The sequence below is a fragment of the Anabrus simplex genome, chromosome 3 (genome assembly GCF_040414725.1).
Source record: "Anabrus simplex isolate iqAnaSimp1 chromosome 3, ASM4041472v1, whole genome shotgun sequence".
NCBI classification, from domain to species: domain Eukaryota; kingdom Metazoa; phylum Arthropoda; class Insecta; order Orthoptera; family Tettigoniidae; genus Anabrus; species Anabrus simplex.
Window position 1 is genome coordinate 235,444,786 of NC_090267.1, and position 24,665 is coordinate 235,469,450.

The 24,665-nt window shown below is 38.8% G+C and overlaps 1 protein-coding gene across 1 annotated transcript in view; it reads right to left on the bottom strand.

Annotated features, from left to right (window-relative positions):
- The window catches only part of crm (cramped chromatin regulator), a 350,810-nt gene that overhangs the window by 321,356 nt on the left and 4,789 nt on the right, over nucleotides 1–24,665 (bottom strand). The window contains exon 3 of the mRNA XM_068226835.1: nucleotides 1,376–1,654. Coding sequence (XP_068082936.1) covers nucleotides 1,376–1,654 — 279 coding nt within the window. The remainder of the gene's footprint in view (nucleotides 1–1,375; nucleotides 1,655–24,665) is intronic.

Sequence of the window (24,665 nt, forward strand, 5' to 3'; positions counted from 1 at the left end):
TCAAGTAACCTATAATTAACACTCGTATGGCAATTTCGATGAGAATTTCATATTATGTTTATGGTTTAAACTGATTTAAGCTAAAACAGCAGGTCATTGATAGGATATACGATTTTAGTGTCTTCATTATGACAACCTATCACTAGTGAGGAATTAGGAATTTCATCCATGGTATTCCTTAGCAACTTGCAGACAAACGATTAAATTTTATGAAGTGGTAAGACATAATTGCAACCTGACGATGAAGCTATTGAATCTATTTAGAACAATTTCATGTATTTCTAAGGAAAAAATTCTGAATATAATTATTTATGATTAACAATTTTTTTTAATATATTATGGTAGGTAGCCATTGGAAGCTACAAAAAGTGAAACTAATCTTATTTTGCATATGCTTCAGCAAACATTTAATTGTGTACAATGAATATGAAAGAAGTGATAAGGATTAATCATTCTTAATAACGCAACAAGATATTTTATTTTCTTATTATGAGATCTTAAAACTTTCAAATATGTTAATCAAGTAATTTTTTTTTTTTGACATAATGAACTCTTGAATATTTAATTCTTTAATAAGATACCTAGAAGATGAGAGAAGCAATTTATGTTAGGTCAAGATAATTTTCATTTAATTAAAATCTATGCAAATTCATAGGAGATGAATTATATTTATTCATGAAATCGAGAGCTTGACAAAGCTGACATTTATACATTTTTTTTAAAACTGAAAGCTATGACGACCAGGAAGAATAAAATGAATTTAAACCGATGCTTTCAAAAAAATATCATTGTAAATAGTGATGAATATTTGAACTTATGTTTTAACTTATCCATCGTATACTAATTTATTTTGAACAAATAATAGTTATTAAGTTTTAATCTATTTTTATTATTTATAGATTATAATAGTATATATATATATATATATATATATAATGATATCTTAGTTGATGAGAAATTTCCGATCATGTGGTCGATTTTAAGTTCAAATGTCCGTAAAACTTGCATAACATAAATAGAAGATAGATACTGAATAACTTTCAGTCGAAGCCACATAAAAAATTTTTTACTTAACATAACCCCCAAGATGTTCACCGACACTAGCTGTGGATTTTCTTGGACGCCTCCGAAATACGGACTCGGAATGGTGCATAAGTCAACAATAAAAGCACGGTGTTTATCCAATATTTATCAGCAGTGCAAAAGGGAATAAAAGCATATGCAATAAGAAGACAAACTGACCAACTTACAATATTTACACTCCAAGTCAAATAAGGTACGAAACACTGGGCTTTGGTGTCAATAAGAATGCATTATTTCTAGTTCTTACACTCTACATATACCATAATATTCTGACTAATATGGAGAATTTTACCATCATTGAATTTGAGATGTTTTGAGATTTTGTGCCACGTTCTGTAGTAGAAATGACGAATTTGGTCTTTGTTTTTGATCATATCTTCTGGCACCCCTTTTCTCCTAGCTTTGGTTGCAAAGTGATTTTGAATTGCATCAAAATCTTTCCCAAATTCATTGAGTGCTTCAAAAAAGGTGTTTTTATCTTCTATGGACCAGAGTTCCCAAGGGCGTCGTTTAGGCTTCACAACTTCAGGTGGTGGCTTGGTTTCTGGTTTTTCTGTTTCTGAAGCAGGCTCTGAAAAAGGAGAAAATAAAGTTACACCTTCCACAAGAGGGAACAAACAAATCAAGATTTATGACAACAATGACCATTGCACCTCAATGCACTGTTGCCAATCCTCACTGAAGATGATCCTCCTGAAAACAGGAAGATGGAACACTGGAAATATATAGTTAACTAGCTCTTGTGTACCAATCATTGACAGGTTACTTTTTCACTACAACAGTAATACCATCCAGCAGAGTTGACCAACAGCAGAAGAGAATGAGCACACCAAACATTTCAGCGGTGAAGTGGAAGTGATGAGACATGCACAGCACACTCTTAATGTGGTATTTACCGAGCTCAATAGCTGCAGTCGCTTAAGTGCGGCCAGTATCTAGTAATCGGGAGAGAGTGGGTTCGAGCCCCACTGTCGGCAGCCCTGAAGATGGTTTTCCGTGGTTTCCCATTTTCACACCAGGAAAATGCCGGGCCTGTACCTTAATTAAAGCCACGGCCGCTTCCCTCCACTTCCTAGCCCTTTCCTATCCCATCGTCGCCATAAGACCTATCTGTGTCGGTGCGACGTAAAGCAAATAGCAAATGTGGTATTTTGGCCTGCGAGAGAAATTGCTGAATTCCTTGTTCACCTTTCTCAGGCTGGGGACCAGTATTCACAAGTTTTAAAATATTATTTCTCAGCTCTTACTTAACCCTCTTGGAGCCAAGAGCCGATCTAGTCGGCCGCTCCCCATCAGCTGGAAGAGGCCAGAGCTCCGCCTCCACTCTACTACTGTAAAGTGCCAGGCCGTTTTCAGTGGAAATACATGTATTTTAAAATTCGCGTATATCTACCGGTGTATAGCAAATACCGGCATGAAATTTTCTACATATCGACTACGTAGAATAAGAAACTGGTTTGGAGTGATATAAACAGTCAAAAACGTTTTATTGTTGATTTATAGTTGTCGAAAACTTTTATTTTTAGGAAGAGAAAAATATTTTCGCACTTTCTCTCTCAATATTTACTTTGAAAAAATAATTTACGATACAAAAGAATATCCGTAATTATATATAATGTATTTCTAAATACAATTCTATAGAATAACTAATTTGAACGAGAAAAATAAAAACGTAAAAAATAAAAATTCAAACATATGTCACTAATAAAAACAAGACAATTTTACTCACCGATAAAATTCGCGTGTATGCTTGGCAAATACTGACAACAAATTTTCTACGTGCGGACAACACAGTATTAAAATAATTCTGAATTATTAGATAAGTAAAAAATAGTAGTTGATATTATAGTTTTTGTTTTCAGAAAAAATAGTTTCTCGTTTTCAGTTGTAGTATATATTAGAAAAATAATTTTACAATACAACAGAATTAACGAAATTAAGAAATGTATGGCACTAAATCCGTGATTTGCTTTGACCTACTAAGCGACCGCTGCTCAGTTCGGTACCTGCAGTTTACGAGGTGAATCATGGTCAGTGAGACAGAGCCTCTCAGTAATTATTCTTGGTTTTCCAGATCGGGGTCCTCTCACCCTCAGATATCTCCTCAATTGCAATCACTTAGGGTCACTTAGATTGAGTGAACCTCGAACCAACCCTCAGGACCAGGCGAAAATTCTTGACCTGGGCAGGAATCGAACCCATGACCTCCGGGTGAGAGGCAGGCACGCTACGCTTGGCCCGCGGAGACTGGCATTTAGGTAATGATAGAGGACTATATGTGACTATAAGGTTTAGCAGAGAGTAAGTGAAGAGCAAACTGAAGTGTGATATGGGCGGAGAATCAGACGGTAGGGCATGTTTAGGTCCAAGAACTTCCTTGAAGGAGACAGGAGGTTGAGGAATGTTGTCGAGTTCATTGGGACAAATTTCCACAAAATGTTCTCCAGACACAACATCATCATCATCATCATCATCATCATCATATTCGTTATCACTAGTTTCATCTACCACCATATTCAGAGTAGCTTTAGTGCTGTTAGACACAATTAAACGCCTCTTGCTTAGCTGCGGTGATTCCGCGGACGTGTCCGGTATAATTTCGTCGCTACTCTCTGAACTAAATTCCTTATCACTATCCGATAAATCATCAGCGTTAACTTCGCACTGTTCTAAATACTGTATTAATTTATTGTCATCAATACCTGCTGAAAAATTATCACGTGAATAACATGCCATTTTCCTGTCACAAATCCACTCACTGCAAGGAGCAATCTCTTACTGACCGGTTAGCGGTATTTGTAAACACAGGAAACGACTTTTGTGAAAGGTATAACACCCTCTTAAAACTGCCAAAGCAAGGCCAGGCACACAATAACGTGTAGCCCCTTTACTACAGGTTGTAACGAAAGTATGCACTTCACCATAGGTTGCCTCAAAATTACGTATATCACAGAATTTTAAGCCGGCCGATGTAATCGGCTCTGGCAACTTCCGACTGGATTGTTAACGGCCGACAAGATCGGCTCTGGCAATTTAAAGGGCGGATGCTCGCACTACCGCCTGGCACCAAGAGAGTTAATGGTCCGAGATAAAAATGCAGGTTCAATACCGACAAGTTCCATAAAAAACAGATTGCAAGATTTGGCACTCTATTCAAACAGAATGTCAGACAAAACTTTCAGAATGGGTTAATTTCATTTCCATATCGTGTGTACTATCAATCCTCAACAAAAATCGAGACAAAAAATGGAAAATTGTCAACAAGATATATTGATAGCATAATTACTATAATAAATCACAGTTTTACGGATGGGAAAACCTTACATCAGCATTCACATTCTTTAGATCCTTGCACTAAATTGACTTTAGATTCTGAGGTCAATACATCATTAAATTACTTAGATCTTGCAATTACTAAGAATAAAGAATGACAATCACTTCACATATGGTATCATTTTTAAAAACTTACTCAAACTTAAAATATAATCAGACAGAAATCCCTTTATCTGGGTAGTCATAAAAAGGCTGCTTTTTTAGTTTAATCTATAGAAGCCTAAACATTCCTTTATCCATAAACAATAACAAAAAAGAAATTAATAACATATATAATATTGCTGTTAATACTGGCTGCAATAAAAATTATGTCAACAAAATACTCAATAAATTAAAAAATAAACCTGAAATATTAGTTAAAGAAACAAAAGAAAAATTCCTTACATTCATCTACAATAACAACATTTTTCAGATCATTAAAAAACAGAATTTCAACATAGACTTTAGAACAAATTCTAACATATTCTACAATACACACACAATCAACAACACTAATAAATATTCAAATTCAGGAATTTATAAACATAAATGTACAAATTTAATTCCTTTTAGACTGGTCAAATGGGAAGAAGTTTTCACATGATGTAAATGCAAAAAAAAAAAAAAAAAAGCATAATAGGATTTCAGCTATGAAGAACATATGGTTGATTTCAGCCATCATTTCGCTTCTATTAATCAAGATTTAAAATATACTACACAGAGTGCAGAAAGGAAATTTACTCAATTTCTACGAGAATATTTGTATAATCTTACACCAAAGGTATACCCCTAAGCTTAATTTTTTTTAAATCTCTGAACAAGCCAACATATTTTGAAGAATGTCAGAGATGATCATAGGAGCTGTAACAGGAAACACTACCCGGAGGGCCATAACCGTGGACTCCAAGAGAAGGATTAAAAACAATATAGAGATTCTATACTTGTTGATCACACTGAATTGTGTGTATGATTTGGGTCAGGTCAATAAATGTACCTACTACTAAGTTATGTGGCAACGAGGATATAAAATTATTAAAAAGACCGAATCTAATCCTCAAAGCAGCAATGGGCCTCTGATGCAAGTTATTACTGGTGCAGTTTGTTCTAAGTGAATTTATACCAGGATCATCCGAGTCATGGGAGATGGATGCAGAGCAACAGAATTCTACACCTGTTGTCAGAAAAGTTCTGGTACAAGTGTTGTATTTATGAGGTTGCAATGTGAACAAAGAAACAAATATTGGTTTTGTTACCTGGTATGTGTACATTCTGAGATGACCTTAGCCATGTTTCCACACACACGCACTAGGTGGCACAGCTGTGCTTAGCAACACTGTTTGGTTTAGTGACGATGACACAACGGATGCTGATTGTGAAAAAAAGAGTGAAGATTAAGTTTTGCGCTAAGCTCAGGAAACCCCTAGTGAAACATGGACAATGATTACACAAGCATATGGAGGCGATGCACTGTCAAGAAGTTGTGTGTTCGAGTGGCACAAAATGTTTCAAAAAGGCAGAGATTCAGTGCAAGACGACTCCAAAACTGGCCACCCGTTGACAGCACATTCCGATGGTGTAAGGCAGTTATTGCAAGAAGACCATCGTGTAACTGTGCGTGCGATATCAGAAGAGCTTAATTTGAATCGTGACGTGGCATAAGATTTTACGTGACTGTACCAGAGGTACACCCGCCCGGTGCATTTAAAACTAGCACCTTGGAGAAGGCTATTTAGATCAGGAAATCTGAAACTCATTTTGAAAATAGTTTCAACATTTCTTGACAGATGTCGCTACTATCAACTTATGTTGCACCCTCTGGGGTGAAAATTAACTATTCATTTTCAAAGTAAGTTTTTGTATCAAGGTTTCCTAAACTGAATTGTTTATACAGTAGTTTGTTTTTGGTGTTCAAAAGTTATCAACACTTCTATCTCTTTCCGCCAACCTAAGATGTCGGCCAATGAGAAATTTTGTACATTTATTTAAGTAACCAATCACGGTTTTTTGATGTGTATTTGATTGTCCAATGAAAACTGTGGGGGTGTCAGGGTTTTGACCCAGAGAAATTTGGAACCTTCCTCTCTGCTATAAAAGCTGGCACATTTCAAGCCATGTTGTCTTTGTGATCGCTCCAATCTAGAGTGTGTTCATAATGGAGGCACGGGTAAAGGGTTCCCCTGTCCATCTTCGGGAGGTCCACAGCTCAAGGTAATGGCAGATCCTGCTCAACAACGTAATTGTCTTTGAAAGCTAGCTCGAGGGGAAAGTTTCAAATTTCTTTTGCAATGTAACTTTTATTTTGAAATGTAAATTCTCAAACAAGCCAAAAGAACTTACTAGAAAAGTAGGGAATAAAGAGTGAGGAACCCTTTTGTATTCCCTCTCAACTTGTTATTGAGGTGACTATGATTTTGTAGCCTTAAAAATCTTGTAGTAATTTCTGTAACTTAAATATTCTTCTGCATCTAGCCACCTACGTAGTATAGGCTTAGCCTCTGTAACGTCGGGCCGTAAGCCCCAGTAGTGTTTTAAGTACTTCATGTAAATCTCAAGGAGTGTAAGTGTTTGCTTCCTAACATTTTGATGTTCGGCCAGCAATTAACGTTTTGTTTTTAAATAAGACCAGGTAGAATGGGTACTTGTTACACCTTTTACAGTTAACCTTATTCATTTCATTTTAAAAGCAAATCAGACTGTTGAGCAGTTAAGACGGTGAATATTGTTGTTTTGTTAAAAGTAGCTTGTGCCTTTGATAGGCCTAGAAAGTGAGAATTTTAGAAAATAGACTCCCAAAATGTAAATTTGTAGAGCAAAGAAGCTTTCCAGTCATGTGAAAATTGGGAGATCTGTCTCCTTGATTGTTGGTTAAAAGGAGCAGTAGCCCTCATGTACAATTTGTAATTAGGGATCTTCAAGCTCAGTTTGTTAATTGGTTATTTGTTGATTTTCTGATTTTCTAAGATTGTTACCCCAGCTAATTTTGTACCTGATTTGTTATTTGCTTAGCAAATTGTAAAGTTTAAGATAGAAAAGAAAAAAAAAGTAAGACAAAGAAATATAGAACTAATTTTAAAGTTTTAAATTAATCTTCTGACTTTTCTATATCCACCCATTCATGCCAGCACCGTCTTTCACCTCTGTAAACCACGGTATTCTCATAATAGCGACGATTTAGGCCAACGGAAACTTAATGCAAAACTCGTTCCGCAAAGCCTAACAGACGACCAGAAAGAGGAAAGATAAAGAATTTCTGCGGAACTACTGCATAGAGCCAGATATGATCCCACATTTCCAACAAAGATTATTGCTGGGAATGAAACTTAGTGTTACCAGTATGACCCCCACACGAAGTGTGAAAGTGCAGAATGGTGGAGTCCTGGATCACCAGCCTCGAAAAAAGCCAAACGTCAACCTTTGAGAACAAAGGCAATTGTTTATCGCATTCTTTGACAGTAAAGGGTTAGTTCACCATGAGTACGTTCCACCAGGTGAAACAGTGAAACAAACTCTTTACATCAAAGTCTTGAAAAGTTTGCGACAAGCAATTCAACATTGCTGCCCTGATTTGTGGCAGTTGCAGGACTGGTTCTTACTGCACAACAATGCAAGACCTCACATCGCTTTATCTGTTACTATCTGGCCAGACATTCTGTCACTGTCCACCCACATCCACCATATTCGCCTGACCTCTCGCCTAACGATTTTTTCTTGTTTCCGCGAGTGAAATTGTGACTAAAAGGAAAGCTTCATCAATATATCGTAGACATCCAACAGGCTGTGACACATGAGCATACAAGCATCGCAGTTGACAATTACCCTGCCTGCTCCCAAGACCTCCAGAAATGCTGGCTGTTGTGTATAGATAGCCAAGGTGACTACTTCGACAGGAGCGAAGATCATTATTTGGTAAGTGCAACTTCTTTATTTTTTACGACTTAAGCCCTGGAACTTTTCAGACATAGGTTGTATTTTGAAGCAAATGGTATTACTTCCAAGATAAAGAAGAAAGCAATTCTTTTCTCAGCTTGTGGTAAAACTATATATGTAACACTCCGCTCATTAGCGGCACCTAACAAGGTAGGTAATTTGTCGTACAGTGCTGCTCTTATATTGTTATCAACTCATTACTACCTGAGACCGAGCAAATATGTACAAAGATTTAAATTTAATGGACATGATCAGTTACCTAATGAATTACTAGCATATTATTTTGCAGAGTTGTGATGATTAAGCAAAAACTGTGAGTTTTGCGATCTTGAAGAAATGTTACTCTACAGATTCATCTGTGGTATGTCTAATGAGCGGCTCCAGTGCCGTCGCCTCGCGGACTCTCATTATAACGTACAAAATGTTTATGAGGAAGCTATGGTGGACAAATCTGCCTCAAAAAGTTTAATGGACTTAAAAAATAAGCATACTCCTGTTCTCCGAGTCGAATCAAAAGACAATAAATGTTCTGAACCCTTAATTGAACATAGATCATGTTTTCGGTATGGAAATAATCATCCTATTGCAATGTGCCATCATGAAAAGTCAATTTGCAGATACTGTAACTAAATGAGGCAACTCTAAAGAATGTGCGTGACAAAGAAAAATATCTCACTTAATTTACAAAAGGTATACATTTATTATTCAACCTATTCAATACATACAGTACCACGTTACGTGGTTATTAGACATAAAAGATGTGAATATTATGGACATGTTTCACCCTTCTTATTGGGCATCATCAGCATATTAACTAATCTTAAAACAAACATTTTTAAAAAGACTATAACATATTATGGTTTATAAGAATTGAGCTAAGATTTGTTATGATATTAAAATTTATGGAACAGTGGTTAAAAAATATGATATTGGGAAGTACAAGCACACGTTAAAATTATTGTAGACTAATTTAGAATCTTGTCAAAAAAAGTATTTGTATCGATATAAAGTTCTAAAAACGGCGTGTGTCTGGAACTGAAATGGATCCTCTTCGTTGTGAAAGTCAGCATATATTTGCTGCGGTAGCTGCTAATGTAAGTCAGAGGGTGAATTTTGTTTATATTATACATTCCAACTTTAAAAGATAGGTTAAGAAAAGGCGAATGTTATGATGTATCTTCAATAAGTTGATTGGTTTAAGATACTCTCTGATATAACCGCTGCGAAAGTGTACTGGTTGGAGCTGCTATGAGGAGAGATTATATCAGTATTTGAAGGTTAGATTTGATTTTCACATAAAAGTGTAGTCTTCTAGAAGATGTAGGAATCTCGATGAATAGAGTGTCATTAAACTGCAAAAGAACAAAAAGACGTATTTGACGTGTGTGTTTAAAGCGTATGTAAATATCCAGTATTGTGTGTTATGTAAAGTGGGTACTTACTCATACGCCGTATTTATATCTATCTTGTTGTGTTAGCAGCGTTGGTCTGTCTGGAGTTCCTACTTCGCGTGTTGTAAGGATGTGATGGAGGGAGAGGGCACGCTGAGGGGGAGCGGAATTGGGCGGAGCATTACATGTCGGTGTCAATGTGGGAGGGGGACTGTTTGGAGGGGCAAATGCAGGCTTAGTATTCGGGGGGAGAAGTGGAGTTGTTGATATGACAAATTTAAATGTTCGTGGGATCTTGTTTTGCTTTAGATTGACTGTTTCTAATAACTTAGCCGTTAACATATATAAGGGATTCTTAACTTCCGTATCGTCATTAAGGTTGTGATATTTATTAAAAGTTTTGTCCAGAAAAATATTTATATTCTCTAATTCATTTAGAAGTTTACCCTTATTAGTATTCCTGATTATTGAGAGATCCTTTTCTATTGAAGTAAAATGGTGACCTGTTTCCTTCATGTGCATGCTCATTGCCAAATATTTATTGTGCTTATATGCATTGAAGTGTTCCATGTATCTTATAAGGAAGCTTCGTCCAGTCTGTCCAACGTATGAAAATCCACACTGGAAACATGTTAACATGTACACTCCTGAGCCTGAATATTTACTGTTGTTATTATTATTGATTTTATTATAATTGAAAAATATGTTTTGTGTTGTGTTGGTTGTTCTGAAGGCTATGTTCGTGTTATATTTGTTGAAAGTGTTAGCAATTTGGTGGATAGCTGGGTTACTATATGTAAAAGTGGCGTATTTAGTTCTTTTAGGTTTGTCTGGTATAAGGTTTGTGGATAACTTGTTTTTAATCTTATGAAGTAGGCGGTTTACTATTTCGATCTTATAACCATTAATTTTGGCAAGATTCCTTATGTAATTTAATTCTGTTTTTAAGTTTGTAGGCTGCACACATACATGTAAATAGCTGCTTCCCAAACAACTTTCACAGTCGCCAGCAGGATACAGTAGAACGTATCTACACGACGCCAAAGAAGATGACTACTGCAGCAGTAGTCGAAACGTCTGGAAGAAGCGAGAGGAGTGGACCACGGCATAATAGCCCGGAAGATTTTTATTATATTGAGACTGGCCATGAAAGCCTTCATACTTTAATAAAGTTCTTTACACAAAGGTGCATAAGTAATGCATTACCTCACACATCTCCACTTACATCAAACTCCCCACAACCCCTCCTCCAAGTCAGTCCTCAACGGCCTTCGAGGACCGCACTCAGCTTCAACACTTGATGTGAGGTGGACGGCATAGGACGGGCAAGAAGGCGAGTGACCAGATGGGCACACAGTTTACATTCCACAGTGAATTTTTCATTAGTTAATTCAGTTTTGTTTTTTTTTTCCTTTTTTAGGCCCATATTGTCAACAACACAACCAAGTTCAACTTGCATCATTCAACATAGGTCCACCTTTCTTCAACTCAACACGAGAAGCTATTTTAACGCTGCATCAATATTATACTATTTTATGTACACATTCAAGAACATGCACATCATGTTCACAATGTCAGGATAACTTTTTCATTAATTTAATTCACATAGCCACTCATGTTGTTTTATATTTGTGTAATTCCCCGCATGTAAGGACATTTTAACCTGTGCAATAACTGGACATCATGGTTCACATCATGTTGTGTTATTTTAAGATTCAAGATTGACAAGACGCTAATATGCCGCTTCACAGGAATCACAGACTTTTTATTCATTAATTTTAATGTGACCTTACCGTATTTCCAATTATTTTGTGTGTAACTGAAGATGCCCCATAAGAGGACAAAACATGTATCACCAATATAGTTTACTGTAGTTTTATTAATAAAGATGATTACAGTATTGTAAAGGTGGAATTATAAATTTAAATTTTCACACCTTGATTATTGGACAGAGCGGTGATCCCATCGCTGCCCCTTCTGTCTGTTTGTAGAGCTCCCCTTTAAAGTAGAAACAAGTGGCGTTCAGGCATTTTTTAACTAGCGCTGATGGGTTTTCTGGAAGTTTCTGGTCTAATAAAGGAAATACTTCTGTTAAAGGCAACTTGGCAAAAACTGACATGATGTTAAAACTTACTTAGTGAAAACTGACGTGATGTTAAAACGTACTAATAAGTCCATACTTTCGATTGATAGGTCCTTAAGGAGATGGATGAAATTAGGGAGTCCTTCATGTAGGTTTCAGTGTGTCCTGTATGTAGTTGGAGTTCTACGAACAAAAAACATCACTGCAACGGGATCATCGCTCCTCCAATAATACTAAAGACAAATATGGAACACTTCAAACAGAAAGCCTTACCCACATCCACCCTGAAACCGAAATGCTTTCTCCGTTACGTAGATGACACGTTTGTGATCTGGCATCATAGGAGCAATCTGAAACTATTTCTCAACCATCTCAGCTCAAATATTCAGTTCACCATGAAAACTGAGGTAAATGGCAAACTACCGTTCCTGGATGTCCTAGTAAAACGCAACACCAATGGGACTCTGAGTCTCGCAGTAAAAAGGAAACCCGCACACACAGACAGATAGCTGCACACATCTTCTCATGACCATCCATCACAAAAGCAGGCTGTTCTAACATCACTGATTAACAGGACCATAGACATACAGTATAGGACACAGAACACCCCGAAGAAGAGAAAGAACACCTCACAAGAACTGACTACTCGCTCAATAACATCCGACGAGTTTTTAGAAAAGCAGGAGAAAACAAAAAACAGGCCCATAGAAGAAAACAAGGGGAGGTAGAACTGACCCGCGCAAAAACAGCGATATTTCCTTACACTGGAAACCCTTCAGACAGGATCAGCAAGATACTGGACAAATATGATATAAAAACCACCTATAAACCACACCAGAAGTTAGCCCATTATCTACCACCAATAACAGACATAATAGAACTACAGGCTCCCTGGAGTCTACAACACTGAATGTAGCCGCGGAACATGTTATGTTGGTGAAACAAAACATAGGATCTCTACCCGCCTAAAGGAACACATCCATCACACCAAGAACCAAGACACCGATATTTCAGTTGTAGCCAAGCATTCCTACAAAACAAGACACAAAATATCATTTGACAAGACCAAGATCCTAGCGGCTATACCTTGGAATCTCTACAACAAAATCCATGGGGCTATCAAAATTAAGAAACACCCAAACGATGTGAATTTAGAAGAAGGATATAAATTCAGCAATTCATGAATGCCTAACATACATAGATTAAGAGATACGGAGCTCAACATAAACACGCAGGACAATTCTCTATTTACATAACAGCATGGGCCTTTCTCACTACCTGGCTGTGACACATGAAGTTCCAGAATTATCATGAGACAGCCAGCGGGCTTACATCAGCCAGAGAGGGTAGGATATATAAGGCCAATGTCAGGAACTACTCTCGCAGTGTAGTTGCTGCTTGGGAAACTGTATCTCGGATTGAGTAGGGGTATTTCACTTTACAAAGCAAAAAATTAAATGTATCCTAATTCAATACAAAACATACTTCATCATTAGATGGAGCAATGAAATTCAAACATGTTTCGGCTTGTTTGAGCCATCTTCAGTGAATTAAACTTTTCAGAGAACGGATCATTGACACCAGACAGACTCTGGACCACCTTAACAGTAAATTATATCACCTCCACTTGGAACTTATTGAATTTTCAACACAGTGATTTTGTCCTGTTTTTGAAGTGTTATCTAACTAAAAAATGTCAATCTAAGAGGTTCGCAACCTCACTATTAGCACTTATTGTTTCAATTTTGTCTGTTATCTTTATTTTCTTATGTTTTGCACATTTTTGGTTTCAATTATGTTTTATATTAACCCTTTGTTCACTGAATTTGTCTCAACGAGTTATTGCTCCATCTAGTGATGTAAATACTGTATATTGCTGTTGTTTTTATTTCCATCTGTCTTTTTTGTTTTTCATTTATTCCGTTTTTAGCACATCTTTAGCTTATATTATGTAGATTCCTTTAACCCCCCCTTATTTCAATGAAGATGGCTCAAACGAGTCGAAACATGTTTGAATTTCATTGCTCCATCTAATGATGGAATATGTTTTGTCTTGAATTGGGAGGATACATTTAATTTTTTGCTCTGTAAAGCGAAAACCATCAATATGGAATGATTCTAATATCTTGTAATAGGGGTATTTCAAAGTATACTGCAATGTATTCGAAACGTCGGCAAACTGTACGGAATATACAGAAAACAACAACATGGCTCAACCCAGAAGAAGAACAAAATAATTCTACACACCGTGGAAACTTCACTTCTAAGACACGAATCCTATATGGGGAGGATCTTCTCAAAGCTACTAGGCAGTTAGACAACCTTCGAAAGATGAGTAACTACCTGGCTCGACTTGCCTTTCTGAAACACTGCAGGGATAACAGCATTATACCAGCATGTGTGAGACTGAAATATCACACCAAGAACGAACGGACAGTCTGTATTCTTCACAAAACCAGAATTAAAATTTTCAGGGAACGGATCATTGACACCTGACAGACTCTGGACCACCTCAACAGTAAATTATATCACCTCCACTTGGAACTTACCAGTACTTTGTCTCTCAATGACTGGGCCATATTAGACAGCATTACAACACACAATCTCAGCATACACTGGAATTATCTACTGCCAAACAAAACAAGAAATTTTCCTGCCTCCTACTAAAACAGAAACCGAAACAGTGAACCTAGAAAAAAGGACTCAACTACGCAGTAGCTCCTAACAGGATAAGGGTGGAAGAAATAATTTCCAAAGTTGAAACTGCAATCCGGTGGAAGAAATAATTATTAAAATTTAAATTGCAATCCAACACCTCCCTACCAAATCTGCAGAAGACATCAGATAAAACAAGTCTACTGAGAACCTCAAAGCTGCCGCCATCCAACCTGACCAAAGAAGAAATTCATGCTCTAAAAACAGTACATCAAGATACGGAAACAATAATCATACCCACAGACAAAAGCAATGCTAGGTAATATTGACATGCGCCAGCTTCTCTTCTTCTTCTTCCTGATAGGTTTCTGTTTATGCAGGTCATTAAACGCACCAGCTACAAACTGAAAATAGAACAATTACTCACTGATTATACATATAGGAAAATAAGAAACCCTACCAATCGGATTAAGAACTAACTACACAGACTAGTGAAAATTCCCAGCATTTCAACCAAAATACAGAAGAAATTGACTTCCTTGGACCCGATACCTCCTAAATTGTATGGCCTCCCAAAAATTCATAAACAAAGCATACCTCTGCGACTCTGCGCTATAGGAACTCTCAATACACGATATTGCCTGTTACCTAGCTGGACTGCTTCAGCCACATACACGACACACTGAAACCTATGTGAAGGACTCCCGACATTTCTACCAGCTCCTTAAGGACCTATCAATCGAAAGTATGGACTTATTAGTAAGTTTTGACACCACGTCACTTTCCACCGAGGTGCCACTAACAGAAGTATTTTCGCTATTAGACCAGAAACTTCCAAAAGTCCTCTCAGCACTAGCTAAAAATGCCTTAACGCCACTATTTCTACTTTGAGGAGTTCTATGAACAGACAGAAGGGGCCGCGATAGGATCACCGCTCTCTCCAATAATACCAAACATGTATATGGAACAAGTCGAACAGAAAGCCTTAGTCAGATCTATCCTGAAACCGAAATACTTTCTCCGTTAAGTGGATGACACGTTCATGATCTGGCCTCATGGGGAGCAACAACCTGCAGTTATTTCTCAATCATCTCAACTCTATCCATGTAAATATTCAGTTCACTATGGAAATCGAAGAAAACGGCAAACTACCATTCCTGGATGTCCTAGTAAAACGGAACACCAATGGGACTCTGAGTCACACACCATACAGGAAACACACACACACACAGACAGGTACCTACACGCCTCTTCTCATTACCATCCATCACAAAAGTACGCTGTTCTAACATCACTGATTAACAGGACCATAGCGATATCGGATGCACAACACTTTGAAGAAGAGAAATAACACCTTACGAGAACCCTCAGGAGAAATGGCTACTCGCTCAATAACATCCGACGAATTTTTAGAAAATCAGAAGAAAACAACGTAAAGGCTGCCATAGAAGTAGCCCGTTATCTACCACCAACAAAAGACATAATAGAACTACAGGCTCCTGGAGTCTACCACATTGAATGTAGCTGCGGAACATGTTACATCGGTGAAACAAACCGTCTGATCTCTACCCAGCTAAACACATCTGTCACACCAAGAACCAAGAGACAGATATTTCAACTGTAGCTAAGCATTCCTAATAATCAAGACATGATATATCATTTGACAAGACCAAGATCGTAGCAGGTATACCTTGGAATCTCGAAAGGAAAATCCATGAAACAACCAACATAACAGCACGGGCAAGTCCCACTACCTGGCTGAGACACATAATGTTCCAGAATTTTCAAGAGACAGCCAGGGGGACTTATATCAGCCAGAGAGAGTAGGATATATAAGGCCAAGGTCAGGAACTACTCTCCTAGTTTGATAGATGGCTGGGAGACTAATTACGTCAGATTGAGTATCTGCCACTTTTCTTATAATCACGGCCTCTTTTATTCTTTGATTTAGTTTCGAAACGTCAACTTTCTTTTTGCCGGTTCAGTCAATGACAAGATGGAATACGGTGTTAGCTGACGACGATATTTTAGAAGAATTATATCGTCCCTGCTCTGGCAAACTAACGAATCTGATTTTGTTAAAAGATTAGGAGAGCTGAAAGAAGTTGTGATTACTCAAGTCAAATCAATTTTTATATTTAATTATTCGTTTTATGTGTTAGGCATACAGAACGAGCTGAAGATGTGAGACTTTGTTAGAGGGTAGACAATATATAAATAACAAAATCTAAACCAGAACTTCAGAACTACAGATTCGTTAGTTTGTCAGTTTCGCTAGTTTGCCAGAGTGGGGACGATATGCCGATGATCGTTCAAATGGATACAGTGATAATGATGACAATGACGATGATGATTATGTTTGTTGATTAAAGGGGCCTAACAGCTACGTTTTCAGCCCCTACTGGTACGAGGTGCAACAAAATGAAGCGATAATTAAAACTTAATACATGGGTGACGGGCCCCGAGAAATCTTGCAGTACGCTCGCCAGCGGTAGGTGACGGGTCCCGAGAAATCTCGGTTTTATTCACGACATTGTTTTCGGTCTTCCTGTGAAATCTCTTGACCATATACTGAACTATTTCGGACTTGCACATTGAGTAGAATAAATCGTAGATGTATATCTGCCACTTTTCTTTTAATCACGGCCTCTTTTATTCTTTGATTTAGTTTCGAAACGTCAACTTGCTTTTTGCCGGTTCAGTCAATGACAAGATGGAATACGGTGTTAGCTGACGACGATATTTTAGAAGAATTATATGCCAATGATCGTTCAAATGGATACAGTGATAATGAATTAGTGGAAACTGAATGTGAGTGTGATAGTGGAAGTGATATTCAAGCCTCTACACGCCGTTATTTACCTAGGGTGCTTATTTATTCAAGTGACTTTCACGATGACAACGATGTAAACATTAATGATGTGTGGTCAGCAATGTGTTAAAAATGTATCCACTGACAAGTAACTAAAATGAATGATAAAAAATGACCAAGAATCCAAAAAAAATCAGTGGATCCAATTCACAATGCCATATTTTCTGAAATGATACTAATTGCCCAAAAGGGTCCACAATCCAGGTCACCAGCCCCTCATAATAGTACTAATCACTGGTAAAGCAGAACCATGGTGTTCCTCCTATAATGGTACTCATCATCATCATCATCATCATCATCATCATTTCCCTTTATCGAGCTGTAACCAGGAAGGGGCAAATATGGTTCCTCTCCACTTTCTTCAGTCTTTCCACCACTCCTCCTCCAACACTGTGTCCCAGTCCAGGTTTCTTTCTATAATACTGTGTTGGATTGTGTCCTTCCATCTCAATCGTGGTCGTCCACAGCCTCTCCTTCCTTGCATTTGCATTTCCATCACCTTTTTTTGGCATTCTTTCGTCACTCATTTGCTTTACGTGCCCAAACCATCTTAGTCGGCTCTTTTCTATCATTCATTTTTTCCACTCCAATTTCTTCCTGGATTTTCTCATTCCTTATTTTGTCTCTTCTAATCTTCTGTATCGTACTCCTCATGAACTTCATTTCGACTGCCTGTATTCGACTCTCAACTTGTCCTGCCAACTTGTGTTTGCACGCAACTACAACATTCCTTGTACATTGCCATGATCATTTTTATTAATCACTGTCCAATTCCTTTTTGCACCAGACTGTCCAAAACTTTAGTCCCGGGGACATTGTCATATGCCTTTTCACTCTCAATGAATGTCATCACCATATCATTCACATACTCCCATTGCTTTTCCATTAGTTGTCTCATAATGAAAATGGGCTCTATTGTTGCCCTTCCACTTCTGAAACCAAACAGATTTTCCTGTATCTGATTTTTCAACCCTCAACCTTATCCTACTTTCCAGTATCCTTTCCATTATCTTAGCAACATGGGATATTAGAGTAATTCCCCTGCAGTTCTTCAAAACTTTCTTATCACCTTTCTTGAAAATTGGGATGATTATTCTTTTTTACCAATCCTCAGGGACCTCCTCATTCTCCCAGACAATCCTGAGAATTCGATATGTCCACTGCAGGCCTACAGCTCCAGATGCCTTTATCATCTCTACTGAAGTTTCATCTATTCCAGCAGTTTTTCCATTCTTCATCTTTCTTACTACCATTTCAATTTCATTCATTGTAATTTCTTTAGCAATTTCTTCATCAACTAATTGCCTTTCCTGGTCGTCCATTGAATGACTCATCAGTTCTTATGTTCAGCAACTTTTGAAAATACTCTCTCCATCTATTTCTTATTTCTTCTGGCTTTGTTAATATTATGCTGCCTTCATCCTTCACAAATCTGATACTTGATCTCTCTTTTTGTTTCTTAAGATAAATGTAGTAATTTCTTGCTCCCCTGCATATCATCTCTCAATTTCTGTGTGAATAAGGCCAGCTTTTCCTCTTTTCTTCTACCACTACTTTTTTGGTCAAATTCTTTGCCTCCACGTATTTTCTTCTACTTTCTTCAGTCTTAGATGTTTTCCATGCTTTCCATGCCATTTTCTTTTCCTTCACTTTAATCTTTTCCCTATCATTCCACCAGTGTGTCTCTTTGTCTTTCACATTTCCTGATGTTCTACCACATACCTTTTCTACACATCCAACCAGTGCTTCCTTAAATCTTTTCCATTCATCTTCAACATTCCCCATCTCTGTCCTGGGTACCAAGGTTATTATTTCCTTTTGAAATTCTTCTTGTATGCTTTTCTCCTTCAACTTCCATACTTTAAGTCTTTTCTCTCTTCTTAATGGGGGTTTTTCAATCTTTCCCACTTTCAATATTCCTATCACAACTCTATGTCCGACTCGTTGGCTGAACAATCAGCGTACTGGCCTTCGGTTCAGAGGGTCCCGGGTTCAATTCCCGGCTGGGTCGGGGATTTTAACCTTAACTGGTTAATTCCAATGGCACGGGGGCTGGGTGTATGTGTTGTCTTCATCATCATTTCATCCTCATCACGACGTACAGGTCGCCTACGGGAGGCAAATAAAAAAGACCTGCACCTGGCGAGCCGAACCCGTCCTGGGATATCCCGGCACTAAAAGCCATGCAACATTTCATCACAACTCTATGATCTCCACCACAGGCTTCTTCAGGCATGGCTGTAACATCTAAAAGGTTATTCCAGTGTTCTTTCTCTACGATTAATCAATCATGGTCTTTGTTCGTCTGTCTCCTCAACCATACCTTGTAATCTTCTGACTTCTTCTTCATAAACCAGGTGTTTCCAACAATCATTTGGTTCCTCATGCAAAAATCCACCAAGAACTTGCCTTCTGGATTTACCTTTCCATATCCAAAGGGCCCTACATCTTCCTTTCCTTGTCTTTCCCTTCCAACTTGTGCATTTAGATCTCCCATCAATAACACTTCCTTATCTTCTGTCTGTCTCTCCACTTCCTCTAAAATGTCCTCTTAGATGTTCATCTATGCAACCCGTTTGTGGGGCACACAACTGAAATAGATCTTTCATGCCATTTTCAAACTGGTGTCTCACCACCATCATTCTATCACTGACGCATTTTGTATTATTCCACATTATCTTGAATTTACTTTCTAAGAATGATGGCCACTCCATTTTTTGCTTCAGGTCCTCGTGCAATACAGCCTGCATCCTTCTTTCAGAGGAATCTCTCCCATACCACTCTTCTTGGTCTCACACAGTCCAAGTATGGCTATATCTTTTTCTTTCATGAAGTCAACCAGTTCTTCTGTCTTTCCCGTCAGTGTCAGGACATTTACTGTCACAATCTAGTGATGTAGTTTGGTGCTGGTTGCCCATTTCTCACAGTTCCACCAGCACCCAAAGAGCTGCGCGTCGCTTTTAGCAGGGGACGCCCTAACCTCTTCCGAGGCACCTACTGCCAGGTTCAAAATTAGGTCACCACTAACATGGAGACAGACCCCTTTCATAGTCGCCCTTCTGGAGTACAGGCGCTATGGGTTTGCCTCTTCCGCCATCTCCACCGTACCGAAGTCCACCTTCTCCGCCGCAGATGCCATTGAGGTCTTCAATTATAACCCTAAGCTGGGACCCATACCAGATGTTACACACCGGGTCAGTGTGCTCTGGGACTCACATAGACAGGGGCGCCACTCCCTGGGTAGGGCTGCCTCCGAAGAGGGTCCCTACCTGCTGCTAATCACAGGTAATGTGACAGAAATCAGTCGAGGGATGTTCCACCATTCAACACTTTATGTACTCTCTATCATTTATACCTTAAATAAATGAAGACTAGTTTTGATTCTCTTGGAATCATCATCAGTTCAAACAAATACACTAGTGACACTAAGGAAGTCCATCATCCCTTGGTTGCCCTTTGTATGGGAGGCAGGGAATGCCGTGGGTGTATTCTTCATCTGCATCCCCCACCCACGGGAGGTTGGGACCAGATAGTGTTGAAATGTTCCTCCACCATCAGCAAACGTCTGCAGGAATGACTTGAATGACACCCCTATATTTAGAGCCCTGAGCGAATATACAAAACATTATTCTCATCCGCTCCACATTTCTTTCATCCACATCCGTGAATGGTTATCCGTGGATATTACAGCTATTCAACTACTGTATATTACGCTCAAGGTATTGAAATGGATAAATCATTAACACAATACAATAGGCTTGATACCTGCCACCAGCTCCCTGCCCCGATAGTGATAGGTTCATGTGGGATATCCTCTTGTGACAACTACCGAAATATTGCGCAGTTCTCTTTCGGAACCCTTGTTCCTTCCTTTCACTAATTGCGGGCAGGAGCCAGTTAGGCCTGGGTCAGATTTACACCTTTAAGGATTCTAAGCTCTTTATATATCACTACTCTCTCACACAAACGTCAAGGGTAATTTCACCACAAGCAAAAATAACTGCATGAAATGTATGAAAGACTGACCAGTCAAGATACACCAGAGTATACTTCATTGAAAATCAACAAACATCATTATTTAGAATTTATCAGCAAAATCAGCTGCACTACCACACAGTTTGCATCTGCCAAAACAATAATGTTGCAGATTTCTGCATCCGTGCAGGGCTCTATCTACATTCAGTACCTTTCGAGTGTCTCTGACTCTTCTTATTACTAGTGTCACTCAGTAGCTTGGGTAATTTCTCTCTCTCTCTGCCATGGCTGTGTCGGTGCTTGTTACATATTACATGCGCTCGTCCATTGGGTATATAAGCTGGATGAGTCCAGAGCTCTGGAACAGTCGTTGGTGGAAGTGGAAGGAGGGGAGAATATTTATTAACATGCTGTCACACAGTTTTTGTGCATGTCTCCGAATAAACATTCTCAACAACGGTAAAAGGCATCTGAGGAAACAGAGGTCCAACAATAAACAGATCTTGCAGAATTTGGAGTGCAAAGGCAATCAAGGGACATTTCTAGTATTTTTTTTTTTTTTTTTTTGCTAGGGGCTTTACGTCGCACCGACACATATAGGTCTTATGGCGACGATGGGATGGGAAAGGACAAGGAGTTGGAAGGAAGCGGCCGTGGCCTTAATTAAGGTACAGCCCCAGCATTTGCCTGGTGTGAAAATGGGAAACCATGGAAAACCATTTTCAGGGCTGGCGATAGTGGGATTCGAACCTACTATCTCCCGGATGCAAGCTCACAGCCGCGCGCCTCTACGCGCACGGCCAACTCGCCCGGTATTTCTAGTTTTAGACGAAGGTGAAGCTACTAAGGCTTTTGGACTCCTTTGGGACTCGGCACAAGATTGCCTTCAGTTTCGAGTTGAGCTGACAAAGCTGTCACCGATATCCAAAAGTCACCTCCAAAAATGCACAGATTTTTTTATACACTAGGACTCGTGGGTCCAGTAATGATCAAAGGAACGTTGTTGACGCAACACTTATGGGAAGATGGATTCAGATAAGCCATTATCCCCAGAGCACCTTCCGGTTTGGAATGAAAACTCTACGTCATTAGAAAGACTGAACAACATCAGAATCATAAGAAACGTAAATTCTGGACATCACCCTGGCTCTTTTGATTTGTTTGGATTTAGCTATGCTTCAGAGAAAGCTTTAGCAATCCTCATTTATGCCGTTTGTCAATCACAAAGTATGGTTCAACCTATTCAGTACTAATTACGTGTTGTATAGATGCTATTTACAACATTTATTTAACATGGGACCAGTTTTGATATTTAAATGTCATCAGCCATAAACAAATTAATCACATACAAATGAGCAAGGACATAATAATTAAAACTGGCATAGTGACACATTGAAATATGTACATAGCTTTTTTACCATTCCAAGAATAAAAGAAGGTTTTGAAATGTTATCAAAGCACAAAAGTCTTTATACGCCCATTCATACCTTGTGTTAATACTGGCGTAGTGACACATTGAGATATGTACATGGTTTTCTTACCAATCAAAGATTAATAGAAGGTGCTGACATATTATCAAAGTACAAAAGTCTTTAATGCCTATTTACATCATGTGTCAAATAAACTGTACATATACATGCACATATGTACAATATGTCACTATGCCAGTTTTAATTATTATGCCATTGCTCATTTGTTTGACGGTTGACTCTGAAAGAAATTGGTCAGATCATGTTATGGAGTGACACTACAATTGTTTAATGATGCTTCAACACCGAACCATGGTCGCTGAACACATCTGTGGCAAACAGGAACGCAAAGATTCAAGAAGCCACTATGCGACCACCTGGAATCATATTTCCTAGACTGAAAATCCAGATGATCTCTCAAGGGGAATCACATCAACAGAACTCGAAGACAAAATATTTTGGCGGAGCGGTCCTTCTTGGCTCCGCTCACGACATCACAACCAGAGCATTCATTCAGAAATATTTGAAACAGAAGTACAGTACAAGAGTTGAAGGTCACAGCAGTTATGTGTATGGCAACATCAATCAGCATTCAACTCAATAAAATTTCATCTTTCTTGAAGTTATGCCATATACATGGGTTGATTTTTTAATAGTGGCCACTATTTTTTATTTAAATACATAGCATACTTACAACGTGAGGCGTTTTACAGGCCTTTGAAGTAATCAGCACCATTGTGAAGCACTCGTTTCCAGCAACGTGGAAACGTTGGATGCCGCTGAGAGTGCCCGATCTCTGGAGGTTGCAGACGGAGCGGTCAGTGGTCTGGAGAATATCCACTGTGCGGAAGCAGGCCCATCAAAGTGGTGCTTTTATTTTAGGGATGAGATCATAGTCGCAGGGGCTGAGATCTGAAGAATAAGGGGGGGTGGTAAAGCACTTCCTAGCCCCAGCAATTGAACAACTCAGTCACAGCTACTGCTGCATGCAGCCTTGCATTGTCGTACAGAAAGAATGATGGGTAGGTTATTCAGGAAGTGTCCTTGCTTTCTTCATAGGGCTGCTACCAGATACGTTTGCAAAAATGCACAGTAATAATCCGCAATAATGGTACATCCTTGGCGAACGGTATGCTTTATGATAACACCATCCCAGTCATAGGCAATGATCACCATGGCCTTCATATTGGTTCCGGTCGGCCGAACCATTACTGGTGACCCATGATGACGCCCCTTGTTTGACTGGCGTTTCAGCTGCAGTTCATAAGCTCTGGCCCAGGTCTCGTCAATAGTTATTATCCACCATAAGAAGGCCTCACCTTCACGTTCACAGCGCTCCAAGTGCGTACGAGCTGCATAACATCGCAGCCATTTTCGTTCAAGTAATGTGGAACCCATTTGGAGGCGACTTTCCACATTCCCAGCCGCTTCTTCAGGGTTTGCAGTACATTTGAAGGCGCTAGCCCTGTATTGTTGGCCAATTCACAAATTGTGGTGTTCCGATCTGCCAGCATTCACATATTCACATTCTGCACATCGTCATCATCTAACGCAGGATGACCAGGCCGTGGCATGTCTATCACATATGTCGTCCGTCTTTGAAGGCCTTGACCCACCATACTACAGTACGGTAAGGTAATGCACTTTCACAGCAAGCCTCTCGAAATCCTTAGTAACACTGCCTTCCATTGCAACCTCTAGCACATTCAACTTTCAAACAGCTCCTCTGATCTTGCTTCGAAATCATTACAGCTGTACTCCACGAGCACGCGCTCAAAACTGCGTTCTTGTTGTCACTGCACACGTGCATGGTGTTTGGATGGCAAGTTCATTTAGGCTGAGGGAGGGTGGGCATCTAAGCTACCTCAGGTATATATTATATTGCCTGGCTGCGTTTC